This window comes from Solanum lycopersicum, chromosome 7 (assembly GCF_036512215.1).
Source record: "Solanum lycopersicum chromosome 7, SLM_r2.1".
Classification (NCBI taxonomy): Eukaryota; Viridiplantae; Streptophyta; class Magnoliopsida; order Solanales; family Solanaceae; genus Solanum; species Solanum lycopersicum.
In genome coordinates this window covers 67,172,905-67,193,443 of record NC_090806.1, presented here as the reverse complement: position 1 = coordinate 67,193,443, position 20,539 = coordinate 67,172,905, and the positions used below count along the sequence as shown (strand labels likewise).

Below are 20,539 nucleotides of genomic sequence, written 5' to 3'. Positions count from 1 at the left end.
AATTTTTGGTGGGTTGGGCCTTTGTTATCCATTGAGTTTTAGTAATGGGCCTAAATTAGTCTTACCTATGACATAGGAGTTCAAAACATCTCAACAAGTTAGGAGATAGTGAACCTATTCAATTGACAACAAGTTTTGTCTCACAAGCAAATGTTTAAGTGAAACAATTCATGGTATGAACATTTGATCAGCATGACATGCCTGAGAAACATGAATAAAAATGAGTGTTTTGGAATGCAATCAATGACAACTTGGCAAAACTTAGCCTAAGAGTCAAGTTATAACAACCTTACAAGTATTATCATACTAACACCCCCAAGTAATATATATACTCAAACTCAACACTAATAATAAACATCATCATACAAACAGCTTAATCAGTTAAGAACTTCCATTGCAATGGCAAATGTTCAAAATTTCAACTTCCCTTACTTCCCTCCATTCCCACCTCATAACTATCCATTTCCTCCATCAAGTGTGTCACCACCCCACCAACCTAATACACCTCCTTTCCCTCCGAAAGTGGCCCCACCACGTTCACCGGTTACACCATCACCACCAAAAGTGGCACCTCCACGTCCACCGGTTACACCATCACCACCAAAAGTGGCCCCGCCACGTCCACCATCATCACCTCCAAAAGTGGCCCCACCACGTCCACCAGTCACACCATCATCACCTCCAAAAGTGGCCCCACCACGTCCACCGGTTAAACCATCACCACCAAAAGTGGCACCACCACGTCCACCAGTTATACCACCACCACCACCACCACGTCCACCGGTTACACCCCCTGCACCTCCACGTCCACGTCCAAGTCCACCTGTTACACCATCACCACCCCGTCCTTTTTATCCTCCACCACCCCCACACGTTGTTCCAACTCCACCCCCATCTCCACCAGGACATCATTCACATACCATCATCATTATATTCGTCTCGCTTGGTGGTCTCTTCTTTCTAGCATTTCTCTTAGTTGCTCTGTGCTGCTTCCTTAAGAAGAAAAAGAAGAAAGCCTCTCAGGAAATAGATATCATGAAAGTGGATGAACACATGAAGGTCCATGAAGATGTCGTAACCCGTCCAGATGGAACAAAAGCTGTCATTCTAACAATTGATGAAGATATACATATAGATGAAGAAATCGTGAAAAGGGAGAAAATCGAGGAGGGTGTACTAGGACAATTGGGAGGTGAACATCTTGATGCTACAAACACAACAGCATCAACTTCTAGTTCCAATAATCACAATCATGACCATAAAGGCTGATAAAATTTGCAAAAGACAATCTCCATTCATATCGTTCTTTGTACCAATAACACAATAATAATCATCACATTATAAAGATGAGAGAAAAGTGTAACAGGAACATTACAAAAAAGAGCAAGCAGAAGAAGATAATCAACTTGATGTTTGTTAAATAACCAAAACATGATTTCTTCATATGTTTTCTAACTCTAGTGAATATTGATGTATTTCTAACCTTCATGTATGTAATGCAATGCAACCTTTGCTCCTTGTTATGAACTTCTTTATCAAGAAAGTATTATTTGATTCCTCTATTCTATTCACTAACTCAACTCAGACAGATACTCCAGTATGACCCTTAAGTCACTCCGCAATTCAAATTAAAAAAAAACAGATAAAGACACATCGAAATGGTAGGAACACGATAACAATTGAATCTTTGACCTAACTCAAACTCAAAAGCTAACTCATGAGGTGTTAAGACCATAAAAAGAAGCACATAATTCCCATTCCCACACATGTAGGAGTAAACAGAACACATTACACACGTAGCACTCAACTGAACAAAGAAGATCTTTTGACAGTTTAGCAATTGGAACAACATGCTTCTACTCCCTACGTTCCAATTTTAGCCCGTTTTAAAAAGAATGACTTTTTACCGTTTTAGCGAGTCTTTAATTTCAACTTTCTACGCCACATGAAGTAAAAAAGGCACAAAATTTATAGGAAGATGACTAAAACAAAGGATAGAAAAGGAATCAGCAAGTATTTGATTAGATAATCAACCAGATATATGTGTCCTAGAAGCTCAGCACAGCCAAAATTAGCAGCACCAGGAGTACAATCTGGTCACAAATCCATCATAAGTACCTGCTATATTTCATCATTTTCCCCTTCTATATATCCATGTTCAAATAAATTAAACTCATTTTTTAGATGGAGAAGCAAAAAAAAATTGTTCCTTTTTACCACAAATTTCATAACAAGCCCTTCACTCATTTACATAAGATTAGAACAGAAACAAAAACTGAAGGATTAGAACATAACACATGAGAAACAGAGCAGAATCCAAGAAAAAAAAAATACCAAAATCTCAGTGCAGCCTCAGCAAACTTGAGTCCATATCAAGTTTGAAACCCTAATCCATCCCACTAATTTAAAGTGAAATGACCAAATTTGACCCCCTAACAATCAACCACTAGAAGCAAATTTGACTTTTTACCCTGTGTAGCAATAAAACCTTGAAGGTTATTTAGTATATATAAGGTATAACTATACTAGGGTAAAAAAGGAAGAAGAGTAAAGATATATTATTTCAATTTGAGATATTAGTTAATTTTAATATTATTTTATCTCATTTTATTAAAATTTTAGAATTATTATCTTTCTTATATAAAAGCAAATAATCTACAGATTGTAAATCTCTTTGTAATAATTGTTACTGATATATAAAGTTTAACTTCAAAAGAGTAAATAGTCTAATAGTACTAATGACCTTATAATGTGTTTGGTAGATCAAGAGCTTGAGCCTTACTGTATGGACTTTGTGATTTGGTAGATCAATAACTTACTGTAATTTTGTTGATTCATTAAGTAATTTAAATTTTACTTATTAATATTTAATTAATTAAATATTAGATTAAGTGCAGAGATAAAATGGTAGTATTAATACACATTTGCATTTTTTTTATATTAATTAAAATATATTATATCACATTATATATCATGTTATATTCATTGACGGATATTATATTTGTATCTCTTTACTCTTATCAATTATGTAAGAATGTGGTTAATTGGTTGTTGTAACTCTTGTAAACATCAAATCTTCATTTCACTAATTATTTTACCTAATTATTCTTATAACTTATGTAACCTCTGAGTCATTTATTTGCCAATTTACTATCCATTATCTTTTTTATTCATTATTGTAAAAAAGAATTCATCACCTATAAATTGTGATAGTTCTACTTTGTCAAAAGAAGAAGAAAAAGGATACAAGAGAAATAGTGTAAGAAAAGATGAGAAGTATATATTGAGTTACTGTATTGAAAGAGAGAGTTGAGACAAACGCAAATATTCTAGGTTTTCAACTATATTCACTATACAAAGAAAAGAGTAATATAATATGTTGAAGAAGGAACTCTTAGGTGGACCTTTGGACTCTTTAAGTAATCTGAAGTTGTTTGAGTTCTACGACATTGTTGGGTTATTGTATCTTGAAGGGGACAAGTCAAAAGTATTGTTACTGAATCGGTGAAGATTGTGTCACAGTGGACTTGAATCTACTTAAATTTAAAGAGATATCCGTGCCTCTGACTAAAAAATTATTTATTCATTTTATTTCAACTGTAACTTTTTATAACAAGTAATTGGTAGACCAAGAATTTAGAATGATCTTAACTTTGTAACAAGTGTTTGGTAGATCAAGAACTTTCATTGATAACTTGATAATTAGTGCTTGTAGAGCAAAAACTTACATAGATAACTTTGTAATTAGTGTTTGATAGACCAAAAACTTACAGTTACGACTTTGTAACAAGGGCAGACCAAGAACTTACGGTTACAACTTTATTATAAGTGGTTGGTAGATCAAGAACCAACTGTGATGACTTCATTATAAGTGCTTAGTAGACTAAGAGTCAGTTTGATTTGACTTAAAAGTTGGTCAAACATATTTTAAAGTCATTTTTAGCTTTTAGGAAAATTTAAAAAAGTTAAAAATAATATAAAGTAACTATTAAATGACCTTATAATGTTACTAACTCCCCATTTTTTATTTTTTAGCTTAAAAATTACTTAAGTTTGACTTTTAAAAAATGAGTACTTTTATAAAATTATTTTTTTTTAAAATTATGTCAAACGGGCTTTATTACAAAAGAAAAACTTTCACATATAACCACTTAAAAATAGCTTAATTACCCTCCATACCTATAGTTTGATAACTAAAATTCATAGCTACATGTAATATGGAGGAGAGAGGCGAGCGAGACTGAGAGAATGGTGAATATTATATGTATATCAGTTAGATAATTGTATATTATACATATGTATTTGTATATATGGAAAGAGAGATTGAGAGAGGGAGGAGAGAGGCGAGCGAGAGAGGGCAGAGAGTGGAAGAAAGATGAATTGTATATGCATGTAATTGTATTATACGTATACATCTGTATACAGGGCAAGCGAGATTGGGAGAGAGGAGGAGAGAGACAAGCAAGAGAGGGCAAAGAGTGGGAGAGAGGTGAATTGTATATGTATATAGGTTAAATAATTGTATACTATACATATGTATTTGTATATTGTGGCGAATTATACATTTACAAATATACTAATTATACAAACTCGAAGTCGATCCACTTGTTTAAATGGTCTAAATAAATATTTTTATTTTAAATGGTCTAAATAAATATTAGTAAACTCTAGAAGATATTGTTGCTTAGGACGTGGCATAACCAAGTCCTCTACCATCATAAATTTGGATTGACTTTTAACCTCACTAGTCCCAAATTTTTCCAATAAATTCACGTGTTTCACTCTCCACATTTTGTAGCACACCAAAAAGAAAGAAATACTCACTAGTAAAAATGAATTCTTTGATGATCAAGTTGTTTTTTTTTCTCGTCCTTATTTCCAATGGATATTCAACAAAATTAGATTCATATCCTCCAACTTGTAAAAAAATTGAATGCCCAAATTATGATGTGATTGAATCTGGAAAAGACTATGAAATTCGTCGTTACAATTCCCCTATGTGGATGTCTACTGAACCAATTGATGATACGTCATTTGTTTCCGCCACCCGAATCGGTTTCACCAGGTACAACTCAACTCGATATGTTATATCAGTAGACTTGTTTGAGATTATAGCGTAGTTATGTTTTTACGTTGCATATATACTATTTGTCATTGGCAGGTTATTTATGTATATTCAAGGAAAGAACGATCAGCATGAGAAAATGGATATGACAGCACCAGTTATGACACAAGTTAAGCCAAGTGATGGACCATTATGTTCCACCTCATTTGTTGTGAGTTTTAACGTACCAAAGAAGAATCAGCCAAATCCTCCTTCAGCTGAAGGCCTACATCCCCAAAAATGGAACCAAAGTAGTTATGCCGCGGTCAGGCAATTCAGTGGATTTGTTACGGATGGTGATATTCCGAAACAAGCTGCTGCCCTTACTGCCAGCATCGCTGACACTAAATGGGCAGCAGCTATCGAAAAAAGCAGGAGTAAAGATAATAGTACGATTTATACAGTTGCACAATACAACTCTCCCTTTGAGTTCAGGGCTAGAGTCAATGAGATGTGGTTTACTTTTGTTATGGACACTGCAATTGACATTTGAGAGGCAACAAAGTTTACTATTCTCTCAGTTTATTGTTTTGTATTATCAAAAAAGTGTAGTTGTTATGTATGACCAGAATGCTATATTTCATAATAATACAATATGATTCTGAAAATTTTCATGTTTTATGACTTATGACACATCTATAATATTCAATTTAGCAATAGTTTGATCGAAGGGTTCTGAAGTAACAATAAAATTATCTTTATATGATATAATCAATCAAAGTTCAAGTCATGAAATGAGTCATTGCTGACAGTGTCAACATGTATCGCTTACATGACACTTTCTTAAGGGTTCTGAAGTAACAATAAAATTATCTTTGTATCGATATAATTATCTTTATATGATATAATCAATCAAAGTTCAAGTCATGAAATGAGTCATTGATGGCAGTGTCAACATATATCGCTTACATGACACTTTCTTGGGATATGATCCATTTTATGCTTTTGTGTGAATATCATGAGATGCTTTGTAGACTACATTAATTGTGTTGTGTGAACATGAGATGTTTTGTGTATTGGAACGGCATTTTGTAACAATTTAGCAATTTAAATGACGTGTCATGTGAAAATATAAAAAGGATGATTTATTTTAGGGAAAAGACATAAATTTCCTCTTAAACTTGTACTGAAAAATTATTTAAACGCTTAAGCTATTATAGTAACTTATTACACATGTACTTGTACTATTCAAAAGTTATTTATTACCATCCTGAAACGTGTAACATCACTCTCACATTATGTGGTGTATTACAACTCACTGCCACATCAACGATACGTCAGAGCCATGTCATAAATTATATTTATTTTATTTTATTTTCTTTATTAATTAACTTTTCTTTCATTAACTATATTTTACTCTAATTAATCCCAAATTGATTATTTTAACGCTTTAATAATTATATCTTTTTCATCACTAAATTTCTCCCATTTTAATTATCATTTCATCGGAAAATCATATCCGAACCCATCTTCACTATTGATCATGTTCTTCACCACCATTCTAGTCTTCAATTATTCTTTCTTCTTTGTCACCCAACACCAAATATCACCACCGCCGTTATCATCAATATCGATTTTTTCTTCTTGACCACCTTCAGTTACCTATTTTAATTTTTGTCACCCGTCACCTATCACCACCAAACCCATAAAGTTTCTATCACCACCAAATTCAAAAATTGATTTAAAATCAAAATTTCTTTAACAAAATCAAAAAATGAAAAAGATAGAAATAATCAATTGAATTTTTTTTAGATAAAATACAATTGTTCACTTACAAATCTATAAAGAATAACTTAATTGCGAATAAAAAAAATATTGTACTTTTAGATTATGATGAAAAAATAAAGAAGCGTAATAAAATAAAGAATAAAGAAGAAGACAATGGGTGGGGTGTGAAGAAGAAGAGGAGTGGGGTGGGGTAGAAAAGAGAATTATAATTTATCTATTTTACTTTTTTCTAAATTGACGTGCTTATTTTTTTTTATCACATCAGTTTTAAGGATTAAAATTTTTAATTTTGAATAATATAGATATGTAATACGTCAGTATAATAGTCTGAGTGTGACTGGCTTTTCGTTACGAATTTAAGAAAAAAAAATTATTTCTTTTGGGTTTAATTTACTACCTTAGTAAGCTATTAGGAAAACTAAACAGGATGCTGAAACACAATGGACTTTTTTTATTTTTATTCTTTTTGGTTTTGGGGAATAGGGAAGGTGGCAACTATGCACTATGCAGTATATTATAACACTTTCTTTTCATCGCGTGAAGTTCGCGTCGAAATATCAACTAAGTTCAAATTATATACGATAGAGTTTATTTGAGGTGATGCTCTCAATAAAATTTGATCTTAAAAAACTAGCAACTACCCTTTAAAAAAGAAATTTCCTTAAAAGTCTTTAGCATTAAAATTGAATTAAACACTCTAATATTTTTGTTAATCAAACACTTGCATCACTTATTTTATACTCCTATTTTATTTTTATTTTTGTCTTCATTTAATTCGGCATGATTTTTTTTAAAAATAAAACAATTAACGAAAGTTGCAGAAATGTATCAAAATACTCTTTAAATTGTGTAATCTTAAATATCAGGCGTAAAAAGTTAGTAGGGCTGAATATAGAAAATAACATATTTTTTTCATACAAGATAAATAGATTGAAACTGAGACGATTAAATAAATAGATTGAAATTGAGACGGTTAAATGTGGTGAACTAACAGCCGTTTATCCTTGATGCTTTGTCTGGACTCTGGATTTTTGAGATAATGTTTGCCCAGGACGTGGCATAACCAAGACCTATAACAACCTTTAACGTTTGTATTCATTTTTATATTTTATACTCCCAAAATTTCATTGAGACAAATTAAAACAGCAAAAAGTAATAAAAATGCTTAGTGTAAGTATGAATCTGTTGATGATGAGGCTGTGTTTGTTTCTGTTCCTTGTTTCCAAATTATGCAATGGTTACTCAACAAAGTTGAATTTCTATCCTCCAACTTGTCAAAGAATTGAATGCCCAAATTATGATTTGATTGAATCTGGAAAAGACTATGAAATTCGTCGTTACGATTCCCCTATGTGGATGTCTACTGCTCCTATTGATGATATTTCATATGTTTCCGCCACCAGAACTGGTTTCCTCAGGTATTCTCACACTCATACTGGTTGGGATTGAAGCGTAGTTGTTGTTGTTTAATCTTTTCTTACTTATAATAAAATGTGGCCCTGGCAGGCTATTTGATTACATTCAAGGGAAGAATAAGTACCATGAGACAGTAAAGATGACAGCTCCAGTTATCATTCAAGTGAAGCCAAGTGATGGACCTTTTTGTGCTTCTTCATTTGTTGTGAGTTTTTATGTACCAAAGAAGAACCAGCCAAATCCTCCTCCAGCTAAAGGCCTTCATCTCCAGAAATGGGGGGACACTTACGTCGCGGTCAGGCAATTCAGTGGATTTATAGCTGATGATGACCTTCCAAGAGAAGCCGCTGCCCTGAGTGCCAGTATTGCTGGCACTAATTGGGCAGCAGCCATCGACAAAAGCCATGCTGCAGACAATACAACGTTGTATACAGTGGCGGGATACAACTCCCCATTTGAGTTCAAGAACAGAGTTAATGAGATATGGTTTACTTTTGATTTGGAAAAAGCACTTGCCATTTGAGAGGCTGCTTTTGTTACTACTTATCAAAGGATAGTTGACAAGTCCCTAGTAATTTTGTATGAACAGAATGCTACATTATATATTGCAAATAAGATAGATTGTGTAATACAATCTGATTCTGAGAGTTTGGTGGTTAAAACACCTCTGTGTCGTCAAATATCTTTCAACATAATTCAATTACAGCAATTTACCAAGTTTAGGGGAGCCTCTGAGACACGGTAAAGTTATCTTCATGTAACTTATAGGCACGAGCTTCAGCCACTGATACTTGCAGTCAGGGTAAGCTGCCTACATAAACACTCCCTCAGAAATGCAACCCTCAATCTTTGCATAAACACGAGATGCTTCATAACTACGCTGATTATTTAACATACAGATTGTAAAGAATCAAGATAATTAGCTACAGCAAGCATATTTACAACTGCAAAATAACAAAAAAGGACCAGTTGTTCCATTGAACTAGGAAATGATTGATGTGCTTCCATTCAATAAAATATTGATTAGCAAAACAGAAGCACAGCTTGTACCTAGCTAATTCGACATATAATGATTTGGAATTTCAAGAAACTAGACATTATATGGATAGTAAGTTTGTTCATATCTAGGCTCACTACCATATTCTACATGTACATGGTTACTACTATCACTATGAAAACCTTCAGAATAAGGAACAGTAACCTGTCTCGGTATGCTAGTCCCAGCAGTTGAATCCAAAACAGAACCCTTACTTTCTGAAAAGAATCTTGTATGCGGTTTACTACTTGAAAACATACTACACGCCACTGTTCTGTTAGATGAATAATCTGATCCACATAAGCTGTTGATGATGGAAGAGAACGGATCAGCAGCGTTTGCATCTCCATAGTCAACAGTACTAAAAGAGTCTCTGGTACTCTCAGTAGTAAATGATGCTTCATCTGAGCTTGTAAAGAGGGACCAATCACTTGATGTAGCATCAGAGAACTCTGCAGTCATTGACTCAGTATAGGTTCCCACAACCGGCGGTCTATTTCTATTAGCGTTCTTGACGAGTCCACCGGAGGTGCAATCAATTATGTCACTGTTCATTTCTGGCCTATGATTCATATAAGGATCCACACCAACATAAAGATGCTCCGCTTTTGTCTGCTCTGGCCTAGAAGTCTTTGTCGATTTTGGTGGGCAGTGCTTGACAATTCCAGGAACTTGTCTTCGGCTAATCTTCCTTGCTGGCCGTGGAGATGATCTACAAAATTTCATACTGATTCAATATAGGGATCTTATAAGATTTCTAACAAGTCATGAAACAAGCTTCTGAAGGGATAACAAATATGAATTGGCCAAATTGATATCTAGATTATAATTTCTAACATGCCTTTGGTAAAGGTCAAAGCTCTCTAGTGCTTTACCTCTTATAAAATAAGATATATGCTCCTTCCGACATCACCTGGCTCATAGATACAGGGTGTACCTAGTATCAGAACATGCAACTTATGAGAACAGTATGACGAGCACAATAAGTCATAGAATTCACCTTTGACAGTTGCCTACTAGCATTGTCACCAAAGGTGTGAAATTTCTCAACAAGAAAGTGATTTCAAAAGAAAGTAGCAAGCAAAGTGAATCTTACCTTTGATCCTTACAAGTATGGTTCCCAAAAGTGCAGTCAAGCACCAAACTGCTGTATATGTACTAATTTCACTTTTCCTTTTCTTTTTATGGCATAGGTGTACCAGAGCAGCTTGTGCATCTAAGACTATTTCACTGGATACCTGCTATCTCCAACCAGCGCAGGTATCGGGTAACTCAATCCACAAGACTTAGGTAGATGGGAACCAAAATCGAACTTGAGACCTCATGGTTCTCCTCCCACTTTATTGACCATTAGGTCACACCAGCTTTACCATTATTGTATGGCTTACTTCAATAAACATTTAAATATGCCCGGTAGGTTAAGCAGAGAGTCAAGAAACCATGTTTTGTAGCAAGGCAACTACAATACTGTGCCTTATAAACAGGTTAACCAAAATACATAATAAATGGATGTCATGGGTTTCCTCATTACAGTACAAGTGATTCAAGAATAAACAAAACAGACATCTACTATTCCTCAATAAGCATGCATACATTGTCCCTTGCTCTACTACCTTTATTATCAGTAAAAAAAGTTGATCTGATACGTCTGGAAGTAGCACGTCTCTTGCTATCTTCGCTATAGTTCTCATGGGAGGACTGGTCAAGAAACATGCAACTAACTCTTAGGATTTCTATTTTCCTAGCACAAGTTAGTATATCGTAACCATTAGGTCTCAAGGACATGACTCATATGAAGGAAAAAGAAACACTGCCAAGTAACGGAAGTCATTAACCGCATCCCAATTCTAACTAATGTTAAGCATACAAGAATTCAAATATTTATTCCTGATGTATTCCACGGGTAGCAACCTCCTACTAGCTTTGGAACCACAACAGTCCAACTTCATATGACCCATTAGCATTATCTACACTAGTATCCTTCTAACTGGGCATAAGCATGATAAAATCAAACATTTAAGAAGCTCCATGCATCAAATTACCTCAGTATCGTCAATCCTGAACCAATTGCCTCGTAGGTGTAGATCCTTCACGTAGGATATGTAATGCCCAGAAAATGATGCATTTAAGGTATCCAAGTGCACAACAACAGCATAAAGCATGTAAAGTGGAGGAATGTCATCTGTCCCGGTCATAAATGGGATCATATCCAACATATCCGGAAATGTGATGCACTTATTTATCTTCCCATAACTTCCTTCCTGATAATTATAGAAGTGAGGTTTAAACAACAGCAATGAATAAAAAATAATATTGAGTCAGCAAAATATAGAATTTTAGGCCCTTAAGTGCCTAGAACTTAAAAAAGGGTAAATTATTTTCATGACTGATTTTCAATAGCATGTCTTTAAGAATGAGACATGAATAGTAGATTCAATACTGTGACTTTCAGGAATAACATATAAATGGCATTTCCAATATAACCACAAATCGGGTTTGTTAGAATTAGAGGTATATTAGTTGAAGATTTAATCTGGCATTTAAGACGGCTTCGGCAGTGTCTTTTAATCTCATCAGAGAATCAGCAAAATCATTGAGCAAGTAACTAGTGACCTCTATAAAAAGCAGTACCTGAAATCTCTTCAAGACAATCGTTAAGATATTTGGAGCCTCCTGTATGCTCAACTGTTTTTGTGCACGGACATAACAAGCACACCTTTTAAGGAAATATAAGCACAAACATAAGTCTTTTCAGTATCAATAAACAATATGGATGTTCAGTTGGGAAGAAATCTACATGTGGATTCGAAACCAAGGTCACATACCTTCCACATCTATACATATTTTCCCCATCAAGATCTTCCGGGCTTGTAAACTGTGTCAATGCATCTTCAAGTGACTCAACCCAACCGAAGATCTCCAATGAGAGATCCATGATATTTTCATAGCACGCCGATTCATGGTGGCATCTCAGACACTTGACCTGGTCATATTAAGACATAAAGTTACTAGGTAAAATTACAAAGAAAGCATAAAGTACATTCAAATTTTCAGTTCAGAATAAGTCGGAAAAAAACTAGAAATCTTAGACCTTAGATCTAAGTCTTCCTCCGAAAGTGTGTTGTATAAAGGTTGTTTGCTGCAATCTTGGATCAACAGCACTTTCTCCACCTAATGACTCCAAACTTATAGATTGCATAGAAGCAACAATAAACCTGCACACATAGAGAACAACCATTGAGAAACAAATACTTAAAACGAAGAAATTCAAACTTTCCACTGAAGTCATTACGAAAACACACTGTTCCTAAGTGTGCATTTTTTTTCTTCATTAAGATTAGCAAAATGTAATTTAATGCAGACCTTAAAAACTCATGAGCATCTTCCTGACTGCCATTTCCAATCTGACCATTAATGCTCCGCATATGCAAAAGAATCTTGTTTGGTGACAGAGGACCTCCACTTTCTCTTAACATCATCGCATGTTGCTCAAGTTCACACACAAGGCACCAATCTTTCCTGCAGTCTGATGTCCATGTAATAGGTGAATTTTGCAATTCGTTTCAAAATGAAACAGAATCGAAGTAGTTAAAGGGCTAAATCGGGTGAAATTACAAGTTCTAGAATGTGATCTGTGAAGTAGGTAGATTGTTAAAGGCTTTGTGCACATCAGACACTGCAAGACAGCATTGGCATAACAACTGCAAAATGAACGAACAATCGCTGTAACTAACTTGCTATGTTCAGGCAAAATTACCTAAAAGGCTAACTTCTGTTTAGGATGTTTTCAATTATTTTTAATAAACAAATATATCTCGAAAGCAAATGTAAATGAGATAAGAGTTAAGACATCTGCAATATTACCTATTCCCGCAATTTATGAGACCTCTAGGCAACAAAGTGAAGTCTTCGTATTCAAATAACTTCACAAACTCTTCATAAGGAAACAGCATCTGTTCATTGGACGATTATTAATGACTCATGCCAAAGCACAGACAAGCCAATGACATCATGTTATTGTATAAATTACGTTAAAAGATTCTCCAAACCTAAGTGATTCTTCATAAATACTAACCTTTAGTTTCTTTTGTTTGTCAGCCCTGGATTCTAATGATTGATGTCCGACAACTTTTGATGATTTAGCCAGACCAAACATTCTCATAATTCCCAAGTTTGCAACACCACTGCCTGCTTGTGGAGGGACTGCATCCTTTCTTCTAGCATTTTCTGCATTGTGAAGACTCAGTAAAATGAAAGCGCAACATGCAGATATTAGCATATAACAGTCAACAAGGAAACATACTTGACTCATCAATATTCAGTCCCTTCCCTTCCAAACCTGAACACATTTCTTCTCTTGATGTTTTTGGCGTCCTATGGGACTTTGTTCCTGGAGAAGGTGATGCACTTTTAGCCCTACTGCTTCTTCTTGTTGAGGTCTTTCCAGAAGAACAGTTTAATGGAATTGCCGGAGTGCCGGTAACGACGCCTTCTCGTGTAAGGCTTTTTTCATCAATCAGCTCCTTCTGATTCTTGCATGCATTTGTTTCATGGCCTTCTAGATTCGATGAACTTGAAACATGACGATGATTTCTTGAGATGTGTTCTTTCTGCTTTTGTAACATATGGCGTTCTCCCATTGTATTCATCAAATCAGTATGTTCACTAATGAACCCATCCGCGATGCTATCATGTTCCGAAAGCATGGAATCACCATCTCTTGACTGCAAAAGAAGGCTAAGCTTAGGCAAAATGGAAAATTAAGAAACAAAAAAACTTCCACACTTCCTATTGGAAAAGAAATAACCATCTGGTTCATAGGAAGTTCTTTTGAAGAGATAGTACAGCATGATGCAGAAGCACTAACCCTAGATTGAGAGGCTCGTTCAGAACTCTCAGACATGGTTCCGTCCCCTCTTCTTAATATGTCTCTGTTGCCTTTATGTACTCTCTTGTCTACAGATCGTCTCCCAACTTTTGGAGATCCTGATGTATTCGTTGCCACACTAACAGTAATAGGGGCAACTGGGGTGACAATGGGTGTTTCAGTCACCCCATCTGGAGAAGTTTTGCCAAGCCACAACTGATTCAGGTTGTTGTCGCTGTACTGCGCTTCAACATAGCTATCAAATGACATTCGTCCCGGGAGTTCATCAGTCAAGGCAGGCTTAGAGGATGAGCTATTGCAGTTATTACCCAATTGAAGACACTCTAGCTTGTGAACCTGTCTCCAATGGAGAATCTGACACTTCCCTGAGCTGCACAATCTTCATCATTAGATAAGAATAACAATTGGCTCACAAGTCTGATGAACAATAAAGAAAAAGCAGAAGTGTTGGAGACATTTTATTGTCCCAATCTTTCTTTCTTTTATTGAGAAGGGAAAAGAAATAGGCTTTTACCTATAATTATGTAAGGAAAAAAATGTAGCAGGTTTATGCATGTCTAATCCATTTTTCTTCACACCCAAAAATTAACCAAATGCCCATTTCCCCTTTTTACCTATTTGTTTCTCACTATCTCTTTCATTTTTGAAGAATTTGTCTTTAAGGAGGGAAGAGGCTTGTGCTAATAACTAATCCGCTGACTGCTCCTAACAAGGAAAATTTAGAAACAAGATTATTGTGTTCCTATTATAGGCTTCTTACACTCACTAGTTTAGTTTCAATTCAAGGTGATGACGTGTCTCAAAAAACTATCCTCGTAACCTAAGAAAGATCAAATCACAACTCAGATAGAACTGAACTGAAGAGAGATAGATTACACACAGAGAGGTACATTCTTGCAACTCAGAATCGAGTGTGAAATAATTGTAGCATGGGGTTTAAAGTAGAGGGGTAAGACTGCAGTCCTCCCCCTTGAACGTTTGGAACCAAAAGTAAAAAGACTGAGGAAGTGAACAGTGGAATAATATTATGAAGTAATTGAGAAGAAGATGGAAGTTAAAAAAAAAAAAAGACACTTCCCAAAGTTGATAACCTGACACTCGTTAAACATGCTACATCTACGTTTTAACTTTGTTACATCTCAATAGTGTGAAGGTTCATCTCTTCGTATGGCTGAAAAATGAATCATTATGAAAATTCTTAAAGTACCATTTTGGATATGTGAAGAATGACCGGATGGGTATATAGTTGTCACCTACGTCTATAGAGAGAGTTTAGTCATCCTGTAGCGATTTAACATTGTACTGCTTTCACCTTGGGTAACACCTCAGAGTGCCTTTCGCACCTTTAAAGGGGATGACACAAAATATCACTATAAATTTACAACACAAACCAATGATGGAAAAAGAGAAAATTAAAAATTAAAGGAGAAGAAAAAATGAGATAGAGAAGACAGCCCATTTCACACTCTTAGACAATAAATTGTTCCTATTTTTGGTCCATTCCCCGTCCTCTATTTGCTATTTTTGTACACAACTAACTATATATATAATTTAGTAGGTGTTTGGCCGTAGATTCCAATTATTGTTCACTTTATTTGGAGCTTATGGAGTTGAAATGGAAGATAGACTTGTGATCAGTTATATCTTTTGCAAAAAACAATTAGATGAATGTACTTAACTACAACTTCAAAAGTGAAAAGTGCGTTGTAAAATGGATTATAAGCTGTTCTCCAAATTTGAAATGGAACTTCTGAACTTCAAGTTGGATGTGGAATTTTCATGGCCAAATACTGATATTCAAGTAAAGTGAAACTATTCCAGAAAAAAGGTAAAATAGTTTTTATGGCCAAAATGGGTCCTAAGAATGCAAGTACACTAAAAGAACTTTTAACATACCAATATCGAACAGATTTGCATTGAGAGCAGCGAGTTGTGGCTGGACTATGGCATCTTGCACACTGATGAGTTGCACTGCTTGGCAAAGGCACAAGAGGGATAGGGGTAATACTTACTGCAGACATAGTTTGTGTCTTATGTGCTTCTTCAGCAGCCCGTTGAGCCAGCAAACCAACTCTTTCTTTCTTTTTGGCTGCCTCATTCCATTTTCCTAGAAGAATATAAGAAACCAGGGGAAGCACAACCAAGACCAAAAATAAAGTCGGAATGTCGGTTTCCCTTGGCTCGAGCATGTTCTCACCAGCAAATTCATGTCCAACTATCTAACTAAACTTCAAGTTGCAGCCTGATCTACCAAGCTACAAAAGCCAAAGTAAACCAGCAGCACAATTTTGTAATGTTCTTGTTAGATGATTCCAGCACCAGCACCACATTATCTGTAATATCAAGCAGGCGGTTATCATTGTAACCAAAATTGACAGAGAAAACAATATATTAACAATTCAAATGTTTAGCACCGGAAACTATTATAACCTATTAGGCCCGTTTCTCTTACAGGAAGAAGTGTGAATATTCTAGAAGCAGTAACCTTGAAAAATGCTTTTATCTAATGAACCTTGGAGAATAAACAACCCCCAAAACATGTTTTCTACTGTTTAGAACTTCTAGGACATTTCCAAAAATATGTTTAAATGCAACCTTCCAATTTTTCTTTTCTATAAAACATTCTTTATGTGGACCAGTTCAGTAGAAGTTACTACAAAGGTCATGTTAGAGCATGGTCTCAGGCAGCTATAAAATAATCACAATCACATGCTATTCAAAAGCATTTAGTTGTAGACAGCTTTACACATTCCATATCAGCTATAACTTTGAACAACGAAACACGCAGAAGTGCTTGGTGAATACAGATTAATATAACCCAAAACCCTTGCCCTATTATTTTCTACCACGGCTTGAAATTATATCGCATAAAATCCTTGATGTTTCTTTGACCTGAGTCACCTGACTTGGTATTTAGCATCAAAAGATTTAAGTTTTTTTTTTGTTCTCTCTCCTTCGCCCAATTTACATCAAATTCAAAATGCATTTGTATTTTTGCATTTGAAAGTTCTATTTACTAATTAAAAGATCTTTAGCCAACATCAAGAAATCGAGTAGCAACTTTTGGAGTAATGATGTAATAGTCTCAACAGACTGAATATATACATCACAACAGTTTCCTAACTGCTTCCATGTGTCTTATGATGCAAAGTGCATTAACCCCAGTTTTAATAATTCGAGGATACCAATCATGCATAACTTCTTGGGGGAAAAGATGTAGTGTTTTCCACAGCGCTACATTTAGTTGTTGTTATTGCTTTCATTTCCATTTTCTCTTTTTCAAACTTCTTTGAGATGCTTTACTTGAGCGAAGGTTTATCGGAAACATCTTATCTATCTTTATGATGTAGGGGTAAGGTTTGTGTACATAACCATACAAACATGTCTTTCACTCAGTAAACAAATGATTTTAGAGAAGTTTCATTGCTCAGTCACTCGGAGGACAAACTACTAAATCATTATTATTATTATTACAACCTTTAAGACGATATACTATAGCTCATAAATCTGAGTTGCTTCCAATATACGTCAACCCAAAATGGAGACAAATTAGACACGCAGAAACCAACTAAACAACTTCCTAGCAGCTTAATTTGCTATTTTGTACATAACATGAAGAAATATGAGCAACATCTGAATCAAGAAAGGGAACTGCAAATGTTGATTCCAGATTTACCGACCAATAACCCAAAGAGGAAACAATCTCAACTTTTTCGAGTTCATATCAGTACTAAAATAAATACTCAGATAAGTGAACCCCAAAGCATTCTGAAAATAAAATGCCACTAGTACGACACAAGTAAATGTACTTCTCAATATAAAAACCTTTATCAAAACAATGTACTCAAAATCAAATCTTTAACCCATTTTCATTCACAAAAAGTAAACCACATATGGTAAAAATGAGGATTTGGCAAAAACAAAACATAGGAAAACTGTAAAACTAAAGAAAGATTTGATTGCGTAGCTCTACAGCATACCTTTTTTAATTTGATGGATAAAATCCAAAAGACCAATGGGACCACGACACTCTGTTGTTTGATCCTTGTAGGTCTTCCTTTTCTTCTTTTTTCTCTACAAGTCTAAAACCTAACAAAGATACTTAAATCCTTAGTTGGTAAGAACATAACATAATACAACAGCTCATGATCTACATATGCCTCGCATCACACCTCAACCCTCATCCCTCCACCCCAAACCCAATTCTTGCATTCTCACACTTTAAGACCAAGGGAAAATTAATGTACATACACTCACATCTCATTCTTGATAATGTCCACACACTCCACTCGGCATGCTATTATTGGTTTCTAACATGGACATAATTTCAAGTGCAGACGGTAAAGATGATGCATTCAAATGCTGATTTAAGTTGATTAAGCTAGCACCATAAACTCTAGAAAGACACATACCATACACCTAAACAACAATGTATATACTGAGAGCCAATTCAGAGAAGAGTATATATCAATCTCGGGGTATATACAAAACATGTCATTCACTCATAGAACAATTTTTTTACAGAAGATTTCTTTGCTCAGTCACTCAGAGCACAAACACCTAAAAATCACTGTTTTTATAACAATCTTTAAGACGCTATACTATAGGTCATTAAATTTCAGTTGCTTCGCATATACGTTACTAATATTTGCACCCAAAATGGAGACAAATTAATCAAGCAGAACCCAACTAAAGAACTCTCTAGCAGCTTAATTAGCTGTTTTATACATAACATAAACAAATAACAGCAACAATCTAAATCAAGAAATGGGGATTACAAAAATTAATTCCAGTATTAACAAACCAATAACTACTCAAACTGAAAACTCAAAGAGAAAAGAAGAATCTCAGCTATTTCAAGAACCCCAAAAGAGGGCATTCTGAAAATAAAATGGTACAAGTACAAAAACACAAATAAATGTACATCCCAAAGCAAAAAAAACACAATCTTTATCAACACCATGTACTAAAAATCCAATCTTTAACCCATTTTCATCACAAAAAGCAAACCCCAGATGGAAAAAATGAGGATTTAAGTAAAACCCAACATGGGAAAACAGTAAAACTAAAGAAAGATTTGATTAGGTAGCTCTTGAACATACCTTTTTTTCCTTTGATTGATAAAATCTAAAAGACCAGTTTAACCCTTATAGGTGTTTTTTTCTTCTTCTTGTTTCTCTACAACTCTAAAACCCAACAAAGATTCTTTGATTCCTTAGTTGGTAAGAACATAACATAAACTAAAACAGCAGCTCATGCTCTACATTTGCCTCACTTCACACCTCAAAACCCCCTATTCTGGCATTCTCACACTTTAAGACCAAGGTAAAATTCATTTATAATCACTCACATATAAATTCTTTGTATCTTCTAACACGTGGCGTGTTTTCATTGGTAAGAAGCTGAAATATAATGGACCCACTTCAGTCTTAAGATAATCTTGACCGCTGAATAATGATGAGAGAGAGATAGTGACTTTGGAAGTGTGAACATAGGGATTTTCGCACAAATAGCTCGACAGATTTATTATTTATTTTTAAAATATATTTAAGATTTTTGGCCAAATTATTCTTTTGGTTTCATTTTGTTTGTCTTCTATTCATTTTTCAGTTTCGTAATGAATGCTTTTTTCCTCTTTTGTTTTTTGGCAATTTTCTAATTTCAAATTTCGGCATGATAGATTTAAGAGTTCATGACTAAAGAACATTCCAAATGTATCTTATGTACTTTTAATTTAAGATCATAAAATTTTATAAATAAATATTTTTAAATTTTTATGTCAAGTTAAAATCAGACAAACCTATTAATCCGAATCCGAATATGGTTGTAAAGTAATGAAAGAGGACAAAGAGGAATGAGTGAATGGGGACATTATAATATGATGTTTTTAATGTATTTTGTAGGGTTAGAATAATATTGTGGGACCCATTGGTTGTATTTGAGTTTCCAATAATGAAAAGAATAGCCACGTGGACGGTCATGATTAGGTAATTAAGATGGATGTATTAATGAGGACTTTCCTCTTGTTAAAGAAAGGGAAAGAAAAGATACCAAAGAGAATTTCAACTTTTTATATGCTTATAAAAATAGAGAAGAAAGTGAAATGAGATTATTAGGATTACATAATCACCAATTAAACTACTAAAATATTAAAATAGGTTTAACTGAGTTCTTGAATCGAGGATCTATCGATTTTTTTTTTTATATTTCAAATAAAGATAAAATTCTACGTACACATTATTATTTATAATTCTTCTTTATACCTTACTTATGAAATTACATTACCTACTACTGAAAGAGTATTAATAAAAAACTAACAAATACCAAAGAAAGTATTGAGCAACTTATAAATATATTTGTCATGTTT

The 20,539-nt window shown here is 34.5% G+C and overlaps 4 protein-coding genes across 7 annotated transcripts; 3 read left to right on the top strand and 1 right to left on the bottom strand.

Annotated features, from left to right (window-relative positions):
• The first annotated feature begins 399 nt into the window (after positions 1 to 399).
• On the top strand, positions 400 to 1,269 carry LOC112941884 (protein TRACHEARY ELEMENT DIFFERENTIATION-RELATED 7-like). The gene has a single exon (XM_026032234.2). The coding sequence runs from the start codon at positions 400 to 402 to the stop codon at positions 1,267 to 1,269; it is 870 nt and encodes a 289-aa protein (XP_025888019.2).
• A 3,483-nt stretch (positions 1,270 to 4,752) lies between these two features.
• Positions 4,753 to 5,712, top strand: LOC101255514 (uncharacterized). The gene is made up of 2 exons (XM_004244269.5): positions 4,753 to 5,065; positions 5,162 to 5,712. The coding sequence occupies exons 1-2, from the start codon at positions 4,833 to 4,835 to the stop codon at positions 5,595 to 5,597; spliced, it is 669 nt and encodes a 222-aa protein (XP_004244317.2). The 5' UTR covers positions 4,753 to 4,832; the 3' UTR covers positions 5,598 to 5,712.
• A 2,071-nt stretch (positions 5,713 to 7,783) lies between these two features.
• LOC101255814 (uncharacterized) lies at positions 7,784 to 8,910 on the top strand. The gene is made up of 2 exons (XM_004244270.5): positions 7,784 to 8,250; positions 8,339 to 8,910. Exons 1-2 carry the CDS (start codon positions 7,994 to 7,996, stop codon positions 8,769 to 8,771), a joined length of 690 nt encoding a protein of 229 aa, XP_004244318.1. The 5' UTR covers positions 7,784 to 7,993; the 3' UTR covers positions 8,772 to 8,910.
• Positions 8,911 to 9,200: 290 nt separating this feature from the next.
• On the bottom strand, positions 9,201 to 19,551 carry LOC101256108 (ubiquitin carboxyl-terminal hydrolase 15). Of its 4 annotated transcripts, none has more exons than XM_010326116.3 (15): positions 19,275 to 19,494; positions 18,153 to 18,261; positions 16,069 to 16,505; positions 14,152 to 14,542; positions 13,588 to 14,008; positions 13,360 to 13,511; positions 13,149 to 13,237; positions 12,900 to 12,985; positions 12,648 to 12,810; positions 12,376 to 12,499; positions 12,110 to 12,267; positions 11,916 to 12,000; positions 11,327 to 11,545; positions 10,160 to 10,221; positions 9,201 to 9,996 (listed from the first exon to the last, which is right to left on the bottom strand). In XM_010326116.3, exons 3-15 carry the CDS (start codon positions 16,359 to 16,361, stop codon positions 9,339 to 9,341), a joined length of 2,901 nt encoding a protein of 966 aa, XP_010324418.2. In that variant the 5' UTR covers positions 16,362 to 16,505; positions 18,153 to 18,261; positions 19,275 to 19,494; the 3' UTR covers positions 9,201 to 9,338. The 4 variants fall into 4 exon arrangements, with proteins under 4 accessions (XP_010324418.2, XP_019070369.2, XP_004244319.2 ...); XM_019214824.3 differs by having other exon boundaries at positions 13,624 to 14,008; XM_004244271.5 differs by lacking the exon at positions 18,153 to 18,261 and having other exon boundaries at positions 19,275 to 19,551.
• Between the last annotated feature and the right edge of the window lie 988 nt (positions 19,552 to 20,539).